Source organism: Diorhabda carinulata, chromosome 7 (genome assembly GCF_026250575.1).
Source record: "Diorhabda carinulata isolate Delta chromosome 7, icDioCari1.1, whole genome shotgun sequence".
NCBI lineage: Eukaryota > Metazoa > Arthropoda > Insecta > Coleoptera > Chrysomelidae > Diorhabda > Diorhabda carinulata.
Genome location: NC_079466.1, coordinates 22,819,640 through 22,839,214, shown reverse-complemented (window position 1 = coordinate 22,839,214; position 19,575 = coordinate 22,819,640). Strand labels below are relative to the sequence as shown.

Below are 19,575 nucleotides of genomic sequence, written 5' to 3'. Positions count from 1 at the left end.
TGACGTCATCTCACTATGATATCATTTGGTGAGACGGGCAGTCTCGTAATGAATCAGTAAAAAAATTCTTAGAAATCAACTACGCAAAACGAGGTTGTGATATTTCTCTACTTTATCACAAATTAAAAATAATGAAATATTTGTTTGTATTCCATGAATCATGAATTCGTATCGAAAATCAAAAGCGGTACAATATTAGTTATTTCCTGTATTGTAATTTTTAATTGTAGGTACATTTCCCCTCAACGAAATTAGGGATATTAGTCATATAACCACACGAATTTGTATTAACTCGGTTTAGCTAAAATCTAACAAACTAAACATAAAATTAATCAGTCATATTCGGCGCTGCTTTGTTTATAATTAATCACATTCCGTGATTTTGTTTTCAGTATAAATCTAACTTAAATTAGATTATTTTTATGCACCGATAATGGAACTGACTAATTTCATTTGTAGTTTTGCAAGGGCTTACGAAGTTAAAATTGGGTCGGAGTCAATGGAATAATAATGAATCCAAAATTATCCCACTCTACTAGTCTGTATAGGTATTAAATTCTTGGGGTTTCCACCAGTTCTATGGGGTATATAATTGATTATTCATTCATTCAAATTTTGTTTTGTTTCAATTTCTTATCAATCATTCTATCGAACGGAGGATTATATCCATTTAACTTTTCCTCAGTTTCTTTTTGGTTTCACGTAAAAAATAATGTTTTAATTAATACCAGAAATTAATTTTTTCTACATATATTACTAATTTTGAAAAATAACATCAGGAATATGTCAAAAACTAACAATATACTGACCATAGCAAAAGTTAACAAAGTTTTAAGGTTAATTTTTCCATTAATTCCATTCCATTACCCTCGTATATTTGAAGACGATATTTTTATTTAAAACAATGAAAAAACTCTTTTTTATGTCCATTTTTCAGTAGTAGCACTTTCTTATTTTTTTTTCTATTATTAGTTTTTTTCCAATCCACGTTTTCCCAATTCTTTGAGGCCACGGACAGAATAAAAATTTAATTTGCGGTCAATGTCGATAGCACATAACAAAGAGGTTACCTCCGATGCTCAATAAAGCTAAGACCATTGTCTATTGAATTATAAAAAGATTATGCAGCCAATCTTTCTCGAGAACATGCCGCTTAAGATGTTGTTCGTGGGTCCTACAACACGGGAGTCAGATGACAGAATTGCAATCAAATCTTTATTCAGTTGGTACTGAAGTATGGACGGAATGACAGATACCGAACGTCATCCATGCGAATTGCTGTGGAAGGGAATGGCAATTTGTCCTTGAACGCACCAATCACTTGGAAGCATCCTTGTAGGTCGCACTGCAGGCATTCATGTAAAAAAAATTTCAAAAGCATGAATATAAATCTCACGGATAGCATCTCTCTAATTCTCTATCGCGTTCAGTTCTGTTCCATTCACTGTTTGATTTACATGGATATCGACATCGATAGCGACTCATAGATTGAGCTAGACATTTTTGATACTTTAGTTTCCATTCTCGGATTTCATATTATTCCGAACTTATGCTTTTCTATTATTATTATTAGTCTTGATCATTTCTTATGATTTCAAAAAAGTCTTTACTCAAAAACAATGCTTAGAATCGTTTCGTGCAATTTTTGGTAATGAAGCATCATCAGAGAAAACTGTTTATAATTGGTTTGCAGAATTTCGTCATGGTTGTACGTGCGTCAGTGATGAATATCAATAAGGTCGACGAAAACCGATTGTCATTCCAATATACATCGATGCTGTGTACCACATGATTAAAGAAGCTCAACATGTGTCTTAAAAACGGATAGAGGCATCTCTTGGGATATCGTAGTCTACAATACAATCGATTTTGCATGAACATTAACCCTCAAATACACACCTCGTATATAACAGTTCCCTAAGACAGGATATCGATTCAAGCAATCATTTCATTCCCATGTCTTCTATTTCCTCAGCTCAGAAAAGCACTGGACGTGGCGCCTCGTAGCCACCGAACAGATATAGTTGCAAAGGATGCCACCAATATTATTGTCTGCAGCATTGTGCTTTTGTTTCTCCGTATCAATTAAAAAAAAAAACAATTCTGAGAATTTATATTTTGATCATATGAAACCTTAACATTGAATTTATCTCAACGCTTTACTAACACAAGTTTAATCTACAGAATCTTCTGCAATAAAAAGAAATGATTTAAAAATAATAGCTTCCTTCCCTCCTCCACCATATCCCGAAATAGTTGTCTACGGTCGTTAAGTGCTCATAGTAGGAAAGTGTTGTAACGCTGAAGATGGCTTCAGTAAAAATAGAAATGTTATTTCTAATTTCTTTAAGTGCTGTTGTGGCTGATGTCTTCCGAAAGAGGGTGACAACTGATCGGTTATGTCGAAAGCAATGCCGGATGAGGCATAACATAACTGTTCACAATTATAAAAATTACTTTGAAAATTCAAAATCCTCACAAGGAAATATTCGAAAATTATTATACTTTATCTGTGTTTGATGTCCTTATAGATATTTTTTCACCGAATAAATTGCTGATTTTTTATTTAATTCCCGAGTATTTAGAAACAACTTTGAGTTTGGGCTTTAATCATTGTGAATACCATCGGAACAAGAGATATATGTATAGTGGTACGAACGATTTAAAGTGAGTGAGTTAGGGTCGAAGTCGTTCGATCTCAAATTCCCAAGGAAAATGTATAAAAAATGAACAAATCTGTTGGTTCAAAGAAGCGATTGAGATGTTGGAACGGTTACGAAATAATGCGTGAAAAAAGAGACTTGAAAAATCTGCCGACGCCATACTACAACTCAATTTTGATAGATTTTTTGTCTAGTTGAAATCTTCCTATCTTATGAGCAGATGAAAGCCATTTCGAAGAAGTTTCACATACATTGTCATATCAAATTTGACTGGTACTTAGATGTTTGAGTACCATATCTCAATTTGTATGTTTGTTTATGATGCCAAAAGTGTGTCTGACGATATGGAATTGAGATAGAAGTTGTGATGGTCGGAAAGTCGTCTCCTGCTGCGATATGAAAATGATGGAGAAAATTTATTGCACCGAACATTCACCGCAGACAAGACTTGGGTACATCACCGTATTCCGGAGCCTAAACGAGTGTCTATAGAGTGGAGAAAAGAAGACGAAGGCGATATTGCTACAAGACAATGGCAGACCGCATATAGTTTGGATTACGATGGAAAAGTTGAACGAATTGGGAAACGGAAACCCTGGAAGACCCTCCTTATAGTCCCGATTTGTCGCCATGCGACTATTTTTTATTCAGACTATTAAAAGAGGCACTTGGCGGAATGCGATTCGAGAGCAATGAGGAGTTAGAATACTTTGGGTGCGATTAGGTATCTGACAAATCCATAAATTTTGACACAAAAGAAATCTAAAAGCTTCCGGAGATGTGGCCAAAGTGTGTAGAGTGTATCGGAGAGAAAAATTGTAAAATAAATCAACTCTGTAAATTATTAATAAATTTTTATTTAGCAAATTTCCGATTTTACCTTTTTAATGTATGAATATTTGAAAAAAATTTTCGAATTTATTGAGTTGAAACAACTTCCATATTACACAAAATCATACACTATTTTAGTGTTTAGTTATTCAATCAAAATCGACGAGACAGCGAAAAAAGCTATTTACATGACATCTACCCACCGTGTATAACGCATTGCGCTGGACTAAAAGCAATGAACACGCCGTTGTGTCTTAGGCAAAATTTTTTCAAGATCTTTTCGATTTTTTCGCAATCTTTAGAGTCTTTCTGTCAATATATTTTCTAAAAATAGAGTACAAAAGACAAAAAACACACTTTGTTACTAGCTTTGTTACAGAATGTTGTCATTTTAGAACATTTGTTAAATCATATTTTAGTACAGAATCTTTTACGCCATTTAAAATTTCAAAAAAGAGTCACGTCTACGGGGACTTAAACTGAGCTTAAATCTTACAATATTAAGCAAACTCATCCCTAGGGGTATGGACCGAAATCTGAGTAGACCCTATTAATTTCCTCGGTGTCATTCAAGCAGTTAGGGGAGTGTTTTCAGCACCCCTCATACATGATGTATAGATGTATTGATCTCACTTTGTAAGTCTTTCCACAAATTACTCATAAATTTAATTTAAAAGTAAATCGAATACGTTTTTCTACTTTATAAGAGCCGTTATTACAAAATTAGAAAAAGATAAGGAATTTTATCGAATACTACATTAAGTATCTACTAGAATAGAGGAAAAACTATATTTAATGCCTAGTTTGATGAATCCACAAGACGAGCTCGATTAAAACTAAAAATTTATTTTTTTAAGGTACGAATAATGGAACAGAAGCTGGCGTGGTCTGTGCAGAGTGACGCCAACAGCGCCCAGATCAACCGGCTAGAAGGAGAAGTTGAAGAACAAAGACAGCTGAGGTTACACGACGCTAAACAAGTCGAAGCTAAAGCTGCTCGAATCAAAGAGTGGGTAACAAATAAACTGAAAGAATTAGAAATACAGAACCAAACCCTGAGGGAACAAAACATCAAATGCAATCAACAGTTGGAATTGCTACGAAATCATCTTGCCTTAACCGAAAGGAGAAGATCAGAAAGTAGTTCGCCGGAAGGAAGACAAGTTAATAATAAATTCAACCGTATTTTAACTATTTTTATCTTTATTATTGTTTTCTAGTTTCCTCCGACGACAAGCAGTTCGCTAACTCAAAAACATCGAAGACATCAATCGGTGTGTCTTTCAACTAACACCAATTTCGAACCTGTGATACCTAGTACTCTTGTAACTTCCGTCAACTTCGGTACTAGTACTTCCAGTATGGATCCTTTTACCGACGAATTACGAGCAGCTGTAGATAATCTTAGTATAGGAAGAATACCTAGTAGTAGTGCCAGTGATCCCGACATAGCACACGACTATGCTGAAATTTATACGCCTAGCAGAGAAAAAGTTACGTGGCCTAGAGCACCGACACCGCCTCTTCATAGGTTTCCAAGTTGGGAGGACCGAATATATCAGGTAACCATCTTTATGCCCAATAATCTGATGGGGCATTTTTAGTCCTTAGATACATATAGATAGGGATATCTATAGTAGGAAAGCCACATCAGTCGGTTTGTATATATACTTAATTTAGTAACGATGAATAAGAGGAGTGTGTCTATCTCTGATGAGCAACGCATAATAAATTCCTCTGGGAAACGTGATATTGAACAAAATTTACCGTAGACTGCTAGGTCATAAATGTAACGCGGATAAAGGGCATTCCCGTCGTCTTTGCACCAGTGTTTTTTTAGGATTGGAAGGGTATCCTGATGCTAGATTCCTTACATGGTCGTCAGACCATTAACACAACCTACCACTGCGGCCCAAAGGATCAAATAGAGCTTCAATATCAACGCAAAAGACGAGATTGCTACTCCACGACATCACCAAGCCTCACACCAGCATAAACTAGTGGAAATCAACTGGAAAACACTTTGATCATCCATCTTATAGTTCAGACTTATTGTGATTTGATTTTCATACGATTGAGCATCTCAAAGAAGGATTTGGAGGCAAGAGATTAAAGTGCGGAACTGGTTATAGGCTCGTCCAACTTCACACCGTTGAGAAAATGTTTATTATGTAGAATTTGTTTATACAAAAACTGTTATATATATAAAAAAAGAAAAAAGTTGAGTTCTAGATGTAGTAATGGATCTGGAAAAGCGGAAATGTTGTCGTATTCTAACGATTTCATAATATTTATTTGGCAAATGATATTATTAACATTAGTAATGTTTGTACTATTATTAGGTAGCTGCCGACGGTCTAACATTAACTGATACCACACCAAGTGATTTAGGGCCTGAACAAGCCGGTTACCAAGATATACCAGTACCTGTTTATGCTACAGTTAAGGGAAGAGCTAGTCAAATTAGATCTATGCCATTTACAGGTGATTCGTCTGACGATTCCAGTGATGGTGAAGGGAATAACACGACGGTAAGTGAATATTATGTTGATAATCATCATCTAAATCAATAAAACATCGCTGGATGATATTAGTGATAGTCGTTAATTGAAATTCGAATGAATTTGTAGGCTGTCGATGGTACTAATACACATAGTCGAAGCTCGGGGGATACATCAGGATCTAGTCCAGGAAAAAGAACGGCTTCCAGTAGCAGCGGTTCACCAAGCAAAAGTAAAACTAGAGGTACTTGATTTTCTTATTTTGAGAATATAACAAATATTAATTAATGAATTCAGGTTACACAAAATAATAAATTTCATGTAAATCATCTTGTCGCCGCTTTAAAACAATGAAAACGCAAAGAAAAGTGCCAAAGAAGCTGATGAAATGTTATAAACTGATAATATAGTAACTTTGAAGATTGTTTATGAATGGTTGAGTAATTTTAAAGTGTAAATGGTTCGGTTATGTTCGAGGAATGTTCAGAACGTCCTTCAACTTAAAAAAAAACATGCAAAAAGTCATTCAACGGCAGTTTCCTACGGCATAACAAAGCGTCATGCCATAAGTCGCTTTTGGTCTCCCCTCTTTCTAATCACATCCTCATTACTAACCAGATTTATTACCATGAGATTTTGAATATTTTTGGATGATTAAAAAATATTTTAAAACGAAATGTTTTAACACAATTCTGAATAAAACAGTCGAAAAATGCTGCTGGTTTTTATTTAAAAGTTGAATTAAGCATATCTATCCAAGGACAATACTTTCAAGGAGATTCATTAGAATTTTATGCTATTTTTTGAATAAAATAATTCATCGATCGTTTTTTATTCATTCCTTATATAACATGATGCGATATGGCCAAGAAACTATATCAAATCTGCGAATTTAAATGAATTTTCTTTAAATGGTACTAAGGCTTGGTGCTAGCCAATGAATTTACAATAATTATACCAGATGTCACAGGATATAAACCTGTGATATGAATTCGTAGAAGACGTGCAATGGAAGAGCCAACAAGATCGCCTAACTTAGCATCTCTAGATTTCTTTTTACAGAAGGATCTGATACTGGAAGGTGTGAAGAGAAAAATATCAATTCTGATAGAAGTTTATTTAATGTTTAATTTCAGACCGTATGAAAAATTTAATGAAACAAATTATTTATTAGTATGTTAGTATTTGTTCATGTTCATGTATTTTCTGTTCTTAAAAAAGTAGAAATAAGATTTTAGAGGTTATGTTGATGAAGAGTTGATGGAGTTTAATTCAAAAACTGCCCCATTCTAAAAATTAAGACTGAAAAATTTCTAAATAGTCATACATTTCTAGTCTAGTGTAATTGATTGGCAAATATATTAACACCAATATATCATTTGAATTAATATTTAAACCTTAGTTTGATTTTAACCATTAACGATTGACTTGAAGGTGTTTCAGATACTTCCTTCGAATCGGGAATGTCAGATGATTATGCAGTTCCACCGGATGCTCTAAGCTGTGATACTACCAGCTTAGAATCCTCGATGCTTCTTAGAGCTTCTACATATCTAGATAGTCCAAAGAGAATAGAAAGTTTAGAAAAATGTGGATCTCTAGCGAAATTAGGTAAGATGAAACCAAGGATAATTTTATGTGTCCTAAAATATTTGGAATTTTCGATGTTTTTTATGTTCATTTTAGTCATCTAATGTAGCTCAACATTTTATGACAAAAACAACCTATAACTATTAATGTTTCTTTCGCATAAATTGAATAAGCAATTGGCATAGAAGATGGTTTGTTTGTATGGTTCGTGGTGAATACCTAGAGGCCTTATCACTCCATCTGTATCAGAACAGACACAAACCGAACTTGCTTTCTATGAAACTCCGATAGGAGTCAAAAGAATGCTATAGATGAATCTTCACCACGAAAATCAGGTCATAGATGATGTATTAGGATATTCAGAAGTTATAGTCTATGTCTATACTCAGTGATTGGCCTTTGTAGTTAATTATGATTGCAGTCCACATTTGGTAGCCTGAGAGTAATCGATCTTTGATTTCGATTCCATTCAAGAATCTAGCGACATCCACTAGATGGCAGCGGTGGGGAATAAGTCAACAATGAACACACATACGAAACAGACATTTTTGAACTGTTTTTATTTTAAACCAAGTTTAAAATAAATAGTCTTCTTTCAAACAAAATCATCAAAATGATTTTGAGGGTTCATCATAGTGACAACAAATGGCGTGTAGTTCCTTCTTCGTCTTTTATACACTGAACAAGTGCCAAAATACAACTTACAAAGCAGAGTCGAGAAGTACAAATTTGTCTTTAAACCCAAAATACAGAAAATTATTGTTTGTTTATAAGTTTTTATAATAGATTTTTTAATATTCTCGGTACATGATAAAATACGTTATGGCACAATTTTTTGTATCGAAAATTCCAAAATGGCGAGCGAAATTTTTTGAACATCAGTTTCATTTATTTGTGATCGTGTTTGTTGATGAATGTTATTATAGGAGGTAAATTGAAGACGTGGAGAAAAAAATGGTTCGTACTGAAGAACGGCGTACTAACTTATTATAAAAGTCAGAATGATATTAATAGAAAACCTCAAGGTCAAATAATTTTAGATGAAATTTGTAAAATAACGCGTGCTGAAGGATCTAATACATTCGAAATTGATACGGGGAAAAAGACTTATTATTTAACAGCTGATTCCTTAACTGCGATGGAAGATTGGGTAAGTACCATCTCAGATACAGGTCCACTTTGTATTAACTTCTCAGTCATAAATTATAAACATTTTCTCAAAAAATGACAAATATTCTTCAAATAGACATCTTAGTTGATTACTGGTTCTAAAAAAATGTGAATCCATACCCAGGGAGGTCATCTCTTATCTTCGTTTCTTTACAGACAATTTACTACATATTATAAGTGCTTTAATTGTATCAAAAATGTATCTAGGATATATTTTACAGGAATTCCAAAATTTTTAGCAATTTTTATGTATTCTAGCCATTAATTGACTATTTTCGTTTATAAGAATGTGAAATAAGCAATGCTGACAACTTTTTTGATCTGAACTATCTCACCACTCCTAACGGGAACCAATAGGATCTGTTAATAATAGTTAAGTGAAACAAATTGTACTTTATATCATCCTCCATTAAAGTATAGTCCCCTGATTACCTAATTTTTGTCTTATATTGTTTACCAGGATTTAGTTTTTATCATCTATTTAATATAGCTTTTGTATACGATAAGATTTAGTATTTAAGGCAGCTTGTACACGGATACTGGATTCTTAATAGTTTGTTATTCGTCGAGTACGCTAGTCGGATTATTGAAAACAAGTTTATTTGTTCATTTTCATTTTCATTATTACAAACTGATTCTACATTTGGACGTAAAACCTCCGTATACTGTTTAGATGTTTTATCACACATATGCTAAACAGAGTCTCATGAATCTGTTGATTTATTTATCCACTTTTTATCCTCTTTCTCTATACAATTTGAATAATCAATTAGAAATCCTGGAATCCTATAATGAACACGGCAAATGAATATTAATGTGCATATTGAGATTAAGTTGCTTAAATTTATAGTGAATGAACTAATTTTATAATTGTAGGTTAGAATTTTACAAAATGTTCAACGAAGAAATGCAACAAAATTATTATTAAGCAGAGATGAAAATAAACCTATATTACAAGGTGTCCTCAAGAAAGTGAAAAACGGCATTCCTCGAGAATGTTGGTGTGTTTTAATTGGAAAAATGTTTTTGTATTTTAAGAAATCAACAGATCCAGTAAGTAAAAATATTCAATACATTTTGATGAAGGTGAAACGGTTGATACCGGGGCGACACCAAAAGTATAAAACACTAGATATACTTCCTATTTTCATTAAAGTTACACTCAAAAACAATAATCGTCGGTGTTGCAGGTCCTATGCAATTTTCCTTTGACTTAAGTAAAGCAAAAATTTTTAAACAAACCTAAAATAATCCAACCCACTTTACCATTAATAAGTTTTTGTGATTATAATCAACAATTCTTTTGGTAAAAACATCAAGCTTCGTTAATTACTTTCGTTAAATATGTGTTTAGTATAAATTTCTGACTTGATAGAAAAAAAATTAACCAAGAATGTATAAAATTAAAAATCAGTAACCTTTTACTATTAGTGGATTCAGTACTCTCAAGCATTAACGTTCATTTTAAATTTGTAACATCTACTTGCAAAAAAGCGTGAAAATATTGTTTACTGTTCTTTATGTTTCAGACACCACATGGCCAAATAAATATGAGAGATGCCAAAGTTGAAGAAATAGAACATTTATCTGATTCCGATTCAGAAGAACAGGATTCAGATCAACCTAAATTCACAGTAGGAATATTTCCTAATAATCAAGCTCCTACATATCTACATTTTACTGGTAAACAGGTTAGTGTAAATTATAGTATTTCCCATAAAACGACTAATAAGATTATAACCAAATCATATAATATTATTGGGAAAGAGCAGAAAAACATTTTCCAATTAGTCATGATAATTTATAATCTTAAGAATTAACTAATTCTAACACTAAAAGAAGCTGCTAAACAAGCCCCACATATGAAATTAAAAAGATAAATATGCGTATTGAAATTAAACACTTGATAATAGACAAACTTAAAGCTAGAAGGAAATGTATCAAAGCCTCAATCCAACAGATAAAACTCATTAATCAATAAACTGGGAAGAAAAATAAGAGAATCCCAAACCGCTCCATCCCACCGCTATGTTATAAATCTCTACGATTTGAAAATACTGTATGGCGCTTAATCAAATTAACCACTACAAACCCCGCTTTCGAAAACAATCATCCACTCCCGGATCCTGGGCAAAGAACAACGACAAGATGGCGGATTTACACTTTACTGAAGTTTTCACACCTAATTATTATATATATGACCAAGAAATAATGAAATATCTACTCACAACTCCGACATTGTAGAGCTGACAGAGCTGTTGACTCCTAAGCAAAATAAAAAAGAAAAATGTCGTTTAAATAACAAAAAATCGCCAGACCCTGATCAAATAAGGGCAAAGATACTGAAAGAACTCTCCAAAAAGATATCATAATGCTAAACTATTGATTTAATGGTGTACTTAGACTTCAGTCATAGCCCAAATAACTAAAAATGGCAGACATTATGGCGGTTCTCAAGCCAAATCCATTTATCCTCCTACCGACCCATTAGTACTTTGTCCTAATTCAAAACTCCGAATACATATAAATTCGATTCTGAATGAAATGACCAAGAAAAATTTTGTTTTAGGAAAAAGATGCGTGGTTGTATCACTTAACAGTTGCAAGCGGAGGTGGACCGAGCACAGGCACTCAATACGAACAACTCGTACACAAATTGATGGAGGTTGATGGTGATCCAAATTGTGTCTTATGGAGACATCCTTTATTACTACACGTGCCTTGTACCAAAGATGGAGCCGTTCCATCTTATTTTCCACTAACAAGTTTACCGACCGAAGCCCTTCAAGTAAGAATTGTTTGTTATTTCTGAAATTTTTTTATTAATATACATATAAAAATCATTGGGAATCATATTATCTTAAAACTAGTCGATTTTAGAGTCTCGCAGCTCTAGATACTCATACATTGTGTAAACTTGATGAAAGATCTTAATTGTTTTGTCTTGAATCGCAGCTATTTTCCTCAAGCTTCTTTAAATATACCAAATCTTCGTCTTTCTCAATCTTTTCACGAAAATGGAGATGCTTGATAATATTTAATAATATTAAATATAATTAATAACAATAAAAATTTATGACAAGATTTAAGACCAGTGCAACATCGGGACAAATTTCATAAAATTATGATAACTAAAAAATGGTTTGTTCTAATGTTCAATTAATGTTATGCTTTTTCAGGATGTCTGCAGTTATTCATGGGTTATGACCCTAATTTAGTATCTATTTGACTCGTGCATTGTTGTCAGTTTCAAAGATCATAATATTTATCAATTTCATAAACTTATGAACACTAAAATATGGTTTGTTCCGATATTCAATAAATGCTGTTCTGTTTTTTAGGCTGAGGCTATAAAATTGTTCAAATGCCTGCAGTTGTTCATGTCGGCAGCCGTAGATCAAGCTGGTATAGACTACCATGTAGTACTTGCTCAAAATGCATTACAACAATGCTTAGATATGCCAGAATTACAATCCGAATTGATTTGCGCTTTGGTAAAACAGACCAGTAAGAGTGCGCCTTTACCTAAACTAGGAGTCCAGGTATCCACTCAAAAATTGTTAAAAAAGAGCGTAAGTGTGCTTGGTTTATTTGGTTTTTATATTTGATTTGAAAATGTCTTCATTGTTGTCTAAACTATTATATATTCAACAATGAAGACTTTTTGTTATGTAGATCTTTGAATAAATATTTTTATAATGAATAATTTATGTCTATAATACAATAATCATTATTAGGAATTTTTCAATAGAACAAACACCATAGTGATTCAAATAAAAAATATTATATATGGAATTATTTATTAAACTGTAACCTTATAGTCCCCAGCTGGAGATTATTCTCAAGAAAATATATATAACTCATCCTCTGATGAGGTTTAGCTTTCAAAGTTAACATTGGCTATTTTATTCACTTTTATCTTTAGCTCAGAAGACCTATGTCCTGTTTACATCTAGTAATATTTTATTAAATAGTCTTTATCTCCAAGTGAGCTTCGTTTTAAATTAAATACTCTCAAGTTTCCTATTCAACTATTTGTGGTAAAAAATGACATGGACTTTTTAAAAACCAAACCACAGATTAATTTAACTAATAATTTTTATCTGTATGTTATTTGGGGGCCCCAGCACATACGCGCAACTATCCCTACAAATTTAAGGGATCAATCATTCATAATATTATCTAACCATTGATTAATAAATTATTATTTACCCAATACAACGATTATTTTTTGTACTTTTGGAAAATTAGGTACTAAAATTTTTGACATTTGTTTGATAAGAAAATGTTTCTTCCCCTTATTGATTTATCAACATATTTCGTCCTTGATGATAATTTCTGACCTTTTACTCAAAATTATTTGTCAATTGAAGTATAACATTAACCTCAAAACTATAAAAAAGTGATATTTTATTATGAGATCTACTTTATATTTAGTTTTTACTAACATGCTCGGTGCTTTTGTTCAGCACGTATTATTTGATAAAAATTTAATTAAGAAGGTTTGTATGACAAATATTTTATTTAGTTATCGCCTTTGGGATAAGTAAAGTTTAATTTGTTCAAACAATCATACAGATATCTACTTTTTTGCTCATACCAACGCAACTTCAATTATAATTTCTTAGATTTTTCATTTTTACCGAAATTACAAGGACTCTTCATTTACAACGGTACAAAGCTTAACTAACTCATTTTGTAAATTCATTCATAAATTCAAAGTTTTTATTGATAAAGGACAACATTGAAACTTGTCTATCGAACTTCTGCAGATTCCAAAGCCCTGATAGTTGAATTTGGAACCTAAATAAACTAGTATAAAATGGAAACAAACAATACAGACCATTAGAGAACGGAATTGTACTAATCAGATTCAAAATATCGAAAATGCCCTTTTATATTTTGCGGCCTTGTATCTTTCAACCCTTTTTGACGAAGTGTTACAAAAAAAATGATGGAATAAAATAATGTTCATCCAAGCAAAGCATTTTGAAGAAATCATTCAAGGTTAAAATATAGATATATCTGTATATTCAAGTCTCAAATTTTTGGAATATTGTAAATTTTCTTCAGAAACTGCACTCCAGAATAAATTCACTGGAAGTAGCTGGAGAAGCATGAACCACTGATGTGCTGTGTAGATTCATTGAAGGACCTCATTTTTACTCAAAACTTGCTCTATTTGCAGATCCAATACATGGACAACTGAGTTACAGAGCAGAGGATGTCCCCAGGCTAAAATTAATGAAGATAATGCAATTTTTAATGTTGAAATCCAGGCGTTTCGTCTATTAACAAGTTCCCTGTCATTTTATATTTCAAAATACTGTCCTTTGGAAAAAATGAAAGTAAATTATCCTTTTTTCTTTTATCAGGAATTATAAAAATCTAATGGTAGTCCGTCCGGCTGGTCTATCCGGCCGATTTCCTTCTTTTTTTTTTTGACCGCCGTATTTATGCCTAGATTTGTCATCAACCATTCTAATATGAGTGAATTGGTTGAGTCTGAGTTGAATTAAGCGGGAACATTTAACTTAAATTTTTTTTGAGATGTTTCTCCACTCACTGCTGCATATTTTTAGTTCTAAGCTGGGTTAGTTGTTCGTTTTGATCTAAGAACACTCAGTAAATCAAGCCCTTTCATTTGATCTAATATGAGTGAATTGGTTGAGTCTGAGGAGAGTTAATTGCATACATCCAACATAATGGCTGATTTTTTTACTGTGGGATACGTGTGACACCGTGTATATATATTGAATATATCCCCTTCAAATTCAAAATTTTAGTTGAGTCTTGTGATACGGTGAATTTTTTTTTCATTCTCTACTTAAAACTGTTTTGATTTTGAATGTTATGTCAAAAATCAACAACATAAACTTCTCTGTAGAAGGAATTTGATACTGAATTTATTAAATTTTGATTTTTCACACTGTATATATTCTACTATTCGCATTTTTACAAGATAATACCAAAGATAATGTTACATTGTGTGTTTAAATATTAATTTCATTAAATTGTATCATGTTATGAACATTTTAACTTTACTTTAACATCATTTAAGTATAATATTCAGATCATACAGTAGTTAACCTTTCATTTATTGTGTATATAAAATTTGCATGCTTTCTAACTTTACATTTACTTCATATTTGGTGTTTTCCCCTCTGCAACTGATGAGACTGTTGGTGTTTCCTTTTTTTTCTCATTTTATTTACCTACCTAATGAATTTTGTTCATTTTTTTAAATAGTTTAGAATAGATTTTGCCTGTGTATGTACTATTTTTTATCTTACTACTTCAGAAACCTACTTTTTAGACTGTAGATTGATTTATCTTCTCATAAAAAACTTCAAATAGTTCCACTATGAAACAGTTTTCACACCAAAAATAATAACTACTCGATTTTTTCCGTTCAAATAGTTTATTTCGTAAGCAAACACTTGGAACAACTCTACTGTTAAGTAGATATCATTAATATGACAGAAAAATCATTTCTTTTATTTCTGTTATAAATTTATTTCTGTCTACTGGTTTGCAAACTAGTATTTTCAATTTTTTTCCCATTCCTACTCCTTAGGATCTCTTATGTTATCAGAATATTCATACTGAAGACACCACTTCAACAATAATCACTTTTTTGTGGTAAAAAATTATTTCTTCTTCCATTATATCCTTTTCTCAGAAGTGATGTACTCAATTTTTTATACATTCAAAAATTACATTGTAGATATCCTTAAAAACAAGTCTGGCTCTAAATTCAACATTATACAAACTCACACACACTAATTTCATGTCACGATTCTTCAGATCTTTTTTATAAATCATGCACAGAAACAAATCATACAAATATCACTTTTCGCTTAATTATTTATAATTCATAATCATCTCAAATCAACAAAAATAGTAATTAAAGGTCGCGTATAATTTATATTTTCGTATTTTATTGTAAAATTGAAAAGCCTTTCATAACTTAATATGATACAGACAATTTTTAATTTGTAAGCTACTGGAAATTTATCTCACTTCCTATCTCCAGATGTTTTCGAATTTCTCTGAAAATACTTTTTCAAGGATCTTTATCGAGTGAGATTCTAAATAGTTAAACCTTAGTGTATCGTTTTCGAGATCGTAGAATCCATTTATCGAAATCTAAGGTTTTTAGGGTGCCTTTCTCTTGTGATGGGGTCAATGACTCGTACATTTCTTACACTATTCTTTCATATTGTCGGAGCTGTTCATCTTATAAAACCTTTCACGAACTTGCTGAAGGGTTTCCTTCACTCTCTGATGACCTCCCGATAGACTAACTTGTAACTTCTTCAGTACCCCGGTTACTTTCATTCTTGGAATGATTAGCTGTCTTCTCTTCTCGGAACCATCATCGTTCTCAAGGATTCTTTGTAAAAGGTCTTCTTCCAGGACAAGGGAGTCCTACTGAGCCGAATATGCCTTTAATGCCGGTGAAAATCTTGACACTTCTTACCAAGTAGGTCGCCGATTTTCTTCCTTCCATTGCCGAATCATTTGTGAGGATCATTCTCCTGATCTTATTGATCATTCCTCGATGACTACTGTAGTTCTGGAAACTACAGCTTCCTTCGATTTGGCTTTATTACAGTGGGAGCAGTCTGTTGGACACGGTCATCTAGATAGGGAGTAGGCTCGATATTGGATATAAAAATTACACTCTTGAAGGCGTTCAATCCATCTAGGGATCTGGCTTTCGAGATTCTTGAACTGCATTAACAGCTTGAGTGCTGCAGGGTCAATCCTTCCATAAAGATACTGGTGAAAGTTTTCCACAGACTTCACTACCATCAAAAGTTCTCTTTGCGTGGCGTAGTAGGTCCGTTCTGGTTTCGAGAGAACTTTACTGAAGTATGCTAGAACTCCCCCAATCCCTACGTTGCTTACATCCGTGTACAGGATAAATTTCTTTCTGGTATTTGATATAAAAATATTATATTGGCAATATCTCCGAATTTTCTTATGAATCCTCGATCGTAAGTGCAAAGTCCAAGAAAACTTCTTACTTAATGTTCATCGCTATGTTGTGGTTATCGCTGTATGGAGGCAATTTTCGCTGGATCCACAGCTACTCCTTCATTGCTCACTATATGGCCTGTCGAAATCACATTGGTCCCAAATTATTTTATTTGCAATTGTGGTTTCTAGTACACACAACCCAAAAGTAGGGATACTTTCCTGTCCCAATTTGTGTATACATCTAGTCTTTAAAATCAGACGATATCAATGATTCATATATTTTTTACAATAAAATACAAAAACGGCTTCGACCTCCTGTTGAATTAAATCGTTTAAAGTCTTACGGTAGACTTGAAAGAAACACCAATACTCTTTTCAGCAACTGCTGCTTTGCGCAACGCAAAGCCTATTTACCTGCGAAACGAACACTCCGAGCATAAATAGCACCATCTCTGATCAACAAATCGCCTTGTCAAATCTACAGGCATCGCAAGAAGAAAAATATAAGGAACATAAAGATTGTTACAAAGAACATAAAGATCCCAAAGGACCACCTATTTATACACTCCTGCAAGGTTGGCAACTTTTAGCGCTAGCAGTAAGTTTATTCGTACCGAAGAATTCCATGTTATTGTGGTTTTTGAAATTACATCTACAAAGGAATGCTGAAAATAGAACCGAATGCGGAAAATATGCGGCGTATTGCGAACGAGCGCTCGAAAGAACCATTATGGCAGGTAAGAAACAGATATTTGTTAAATATTTCACTCACACTGTATATTTTTATACAATAATATCGATTTTATTTACAAATAAAAAATATATGGCAGGAATTGAACAATTTGTTTAAACCAATATATAAACTAGAAGTATGTAAAGTTCCTCATGAATCACTCCTGTACATGCAGTAATCCAGTGGTCCAATTTCAACGCACTCTTCTCGGGGTTTCCATTAGAACTCAAAGTCTGAATTAATATCGTTTGTAGGTGGTCGCGAATTGAAACCATCAAGAATGGAAGTACTCAGTATACTTTTGAAGAATCCTCAACATCATTCGTTGCCTCATTCGATGCCCGTTCATCTGGCCAACGGAACGTATCGCATTATAAGTTTTGATGGTTCAACTTCGATAAAGGAATTTCAAGATTGTTTAGTACAAGACATCGGTTGTCGCACAAATAACGGTTTCGCAATATTTAGCGACGATCCGATCGAAAAAGATTTGGAACATACGCTAGATCCGAATGCGAAATTGTGTGACTTAATATCGAAATGGGAGATTGCTCTGAGAGAAAAAGGACTGGGAAAATTCGAAAATAGTAGAGTTATTACGCTGACTTACAAAAATAGGTTCGTATTGTTTTTATTTTTTTTTTAAATTAATCAAAATCATCGTATATTTTCGTATCTCTTATTATTATTTTTGCTTTTCATTCATTCTACCTTATCTACTAACAGACATCAAGTTTTAACGATTTTTTCATATTAATCTGTTACCTTCTTTCTCCCCTTTAATACACTGCTTGTGTAACCAATTCCCTGTCGAATATTCTCGCAGGTTCCTCAAAGAGAACGTCACAGAATATTCGATAATTGGTTTATAATATAGACATTGGGGAAAGAAGAATAACCTAACCAATTAAACAACTTATAATATGTCTGTTTTCTTTGTGCGTGAATTTGCATTTGATCCTTTATCTTTTTAATAGACTTTGGTGGAAGAACAGCGCCAAATTAGAAACCGAAAAGGAACGATTACTTCTTTGTTACCAAACCAATAAACAGATTGTAAACGGAAGGTTTCCTGTTACCAGAGAAGCAGCTTTGGAATTTGCTTCATTAATGGCCCAAATGGAAATAGGTGATTGTCCATTAATTTCAAACGAAAGTCCTAGTAACACTTTAAGTCAGCAAGGTGCTTCTAATCATCATAGGGGTCCCAAATCTACAGGAAACGGAACTTTAAGTCCTCCTGGCTCTTTACAACATTGCAGTTCCATACAAAACTCAAGTACTTTGAATACTGCCAACCAAGTATTAAATGCCATTGATAAGTTTTATCCGCAGAGGTAAATATTTCACCAGTGAACTTTGATAATCTCTTTAGAGTCTGTCACATTATTATATCGACAGTACAGATTTATCAATTCTTCTTCGAACACACTGCTTAATATTCAAAATTTCTTTTCAGATATAGGATTCAACTGAGTCCAGAGGGATTTGCAGAACTTCAAACCAAATTAATAGCGAAATGGATAGCTTTGAAAGGAAAAACTCAAGGGGATTGTGTTAGAGCGTATCTTAATTCGACAAGAAAATGGCCATTTTTTGGAGCTACTCTATTCCAGGTTGATATATCATAAATTACTCATTTAATTTAAAACCTTTCTATCCTTGCAGGTATAAAGCGTGTGTAGAGTCTAACTACAAAGTAGTATCATCTCTAAACTATTATTTTCTATCTATTACTTTCAGTCTTTCTTTTCGTTTTTCTGCTATTTTAACTTCTTCATTCTATAGTTTTCTAGGTCTTCCTTCTCGTTATTTTATCGCTGTTTTTGTTTATAACCATTTTGTCTTCTACCATCTATCTAACATACTCAAACCATTTTAGTTGTTGTTTTGCTATCTATAGTTTATCTATATATAATTTCTATCCCAACCATACTCTAATTTTACCTTATCTCTTCCTCAGATATCTAATCTTCATCTTCGGTATCTTATTTCTTTGGTTTTTTCATTGTAGTCTATATTTCTGCTACAAAAGTGAATATAGGGATGACCACTTTATAAAAAATTTTGTTTTCATTTCTTTCGATATCTCTTTCTTTGT

General features: G+C 32.8%; 1 protein-coding gene across 9 annotated transcripts in view; it reads left to right on the top strand.

Annotated features, from left to right (window-relative positions):
* Positions 1 to 19,575, top strand: part of LOC130896390 (uncharacterized protein CG43867) — a 291,476-nt gene that overhangs the window by 269,382 nt on the left and 2,519 nt on the right. For 4 of the 9 annotated variants that reach the window (XM_057804425.1, XM_057804430.1, XM_057804434.1 and 1 more), the window contains 14 exons: positions 4,352 to 4,657; positions 4,715 to 5,056; positions 5,837 to 6,025; positions 6,125 to 6,239; positions 7,430 to 7,606; positions 8,512 to 8,735; positions 9,632 to 9,808; positions 10,285 to 10,446; positions 11,325 to 11,543; positions 12,097 to 12,327; positions 17,121 to 17,478; positions 17,729 to 18,092; positions 18,452 to 18,811; positions 18,934 to 19,090. In XM_057804425.1, coding sequence (XP_057660408.1) covers positions 4,352 to 4,657; positions 4,715 to 5,056; positions 5,837 to 6,025; positions 6,125 to 6,239; positions 7,430 to 7,606; positions 8,512 to 8,735; positions 9,632 to 9,808; positions 10,285 to 10,446; positions 11,325 to 11,543; positions 12,097 to 12,327; positions 17,121 to 17,478; positions 17,729 to 18,092; positions 18,452 to 18,811; positions 18,934 to 19,090 — 3,381 coding nt within the window. The remainder of the gene's footprint in view (positions 1 to 4,351; positions 4,658 to 4,714; positions 5,057 to 5,836; positions 6,026 to 6,124; positions 6,240 to 7,429; positions 7,607 to 8,511; positions 8,736 to 9,631; positions 9,809 to 10,284; positions 10,447 to 11,324; positions 11,544 to 12,096; positions 12,328 to 17,120; positions 17,479 to 17,728; positions 18,093 to 18,451; positions 18,812 to 18,933; positions 19,091 to 19,575) is intronic. The other 5 variants (XM_057804428.1, XM_057804431.1, XM_057804427.1 and 2 more) reach the window with 4 other exon arrangements.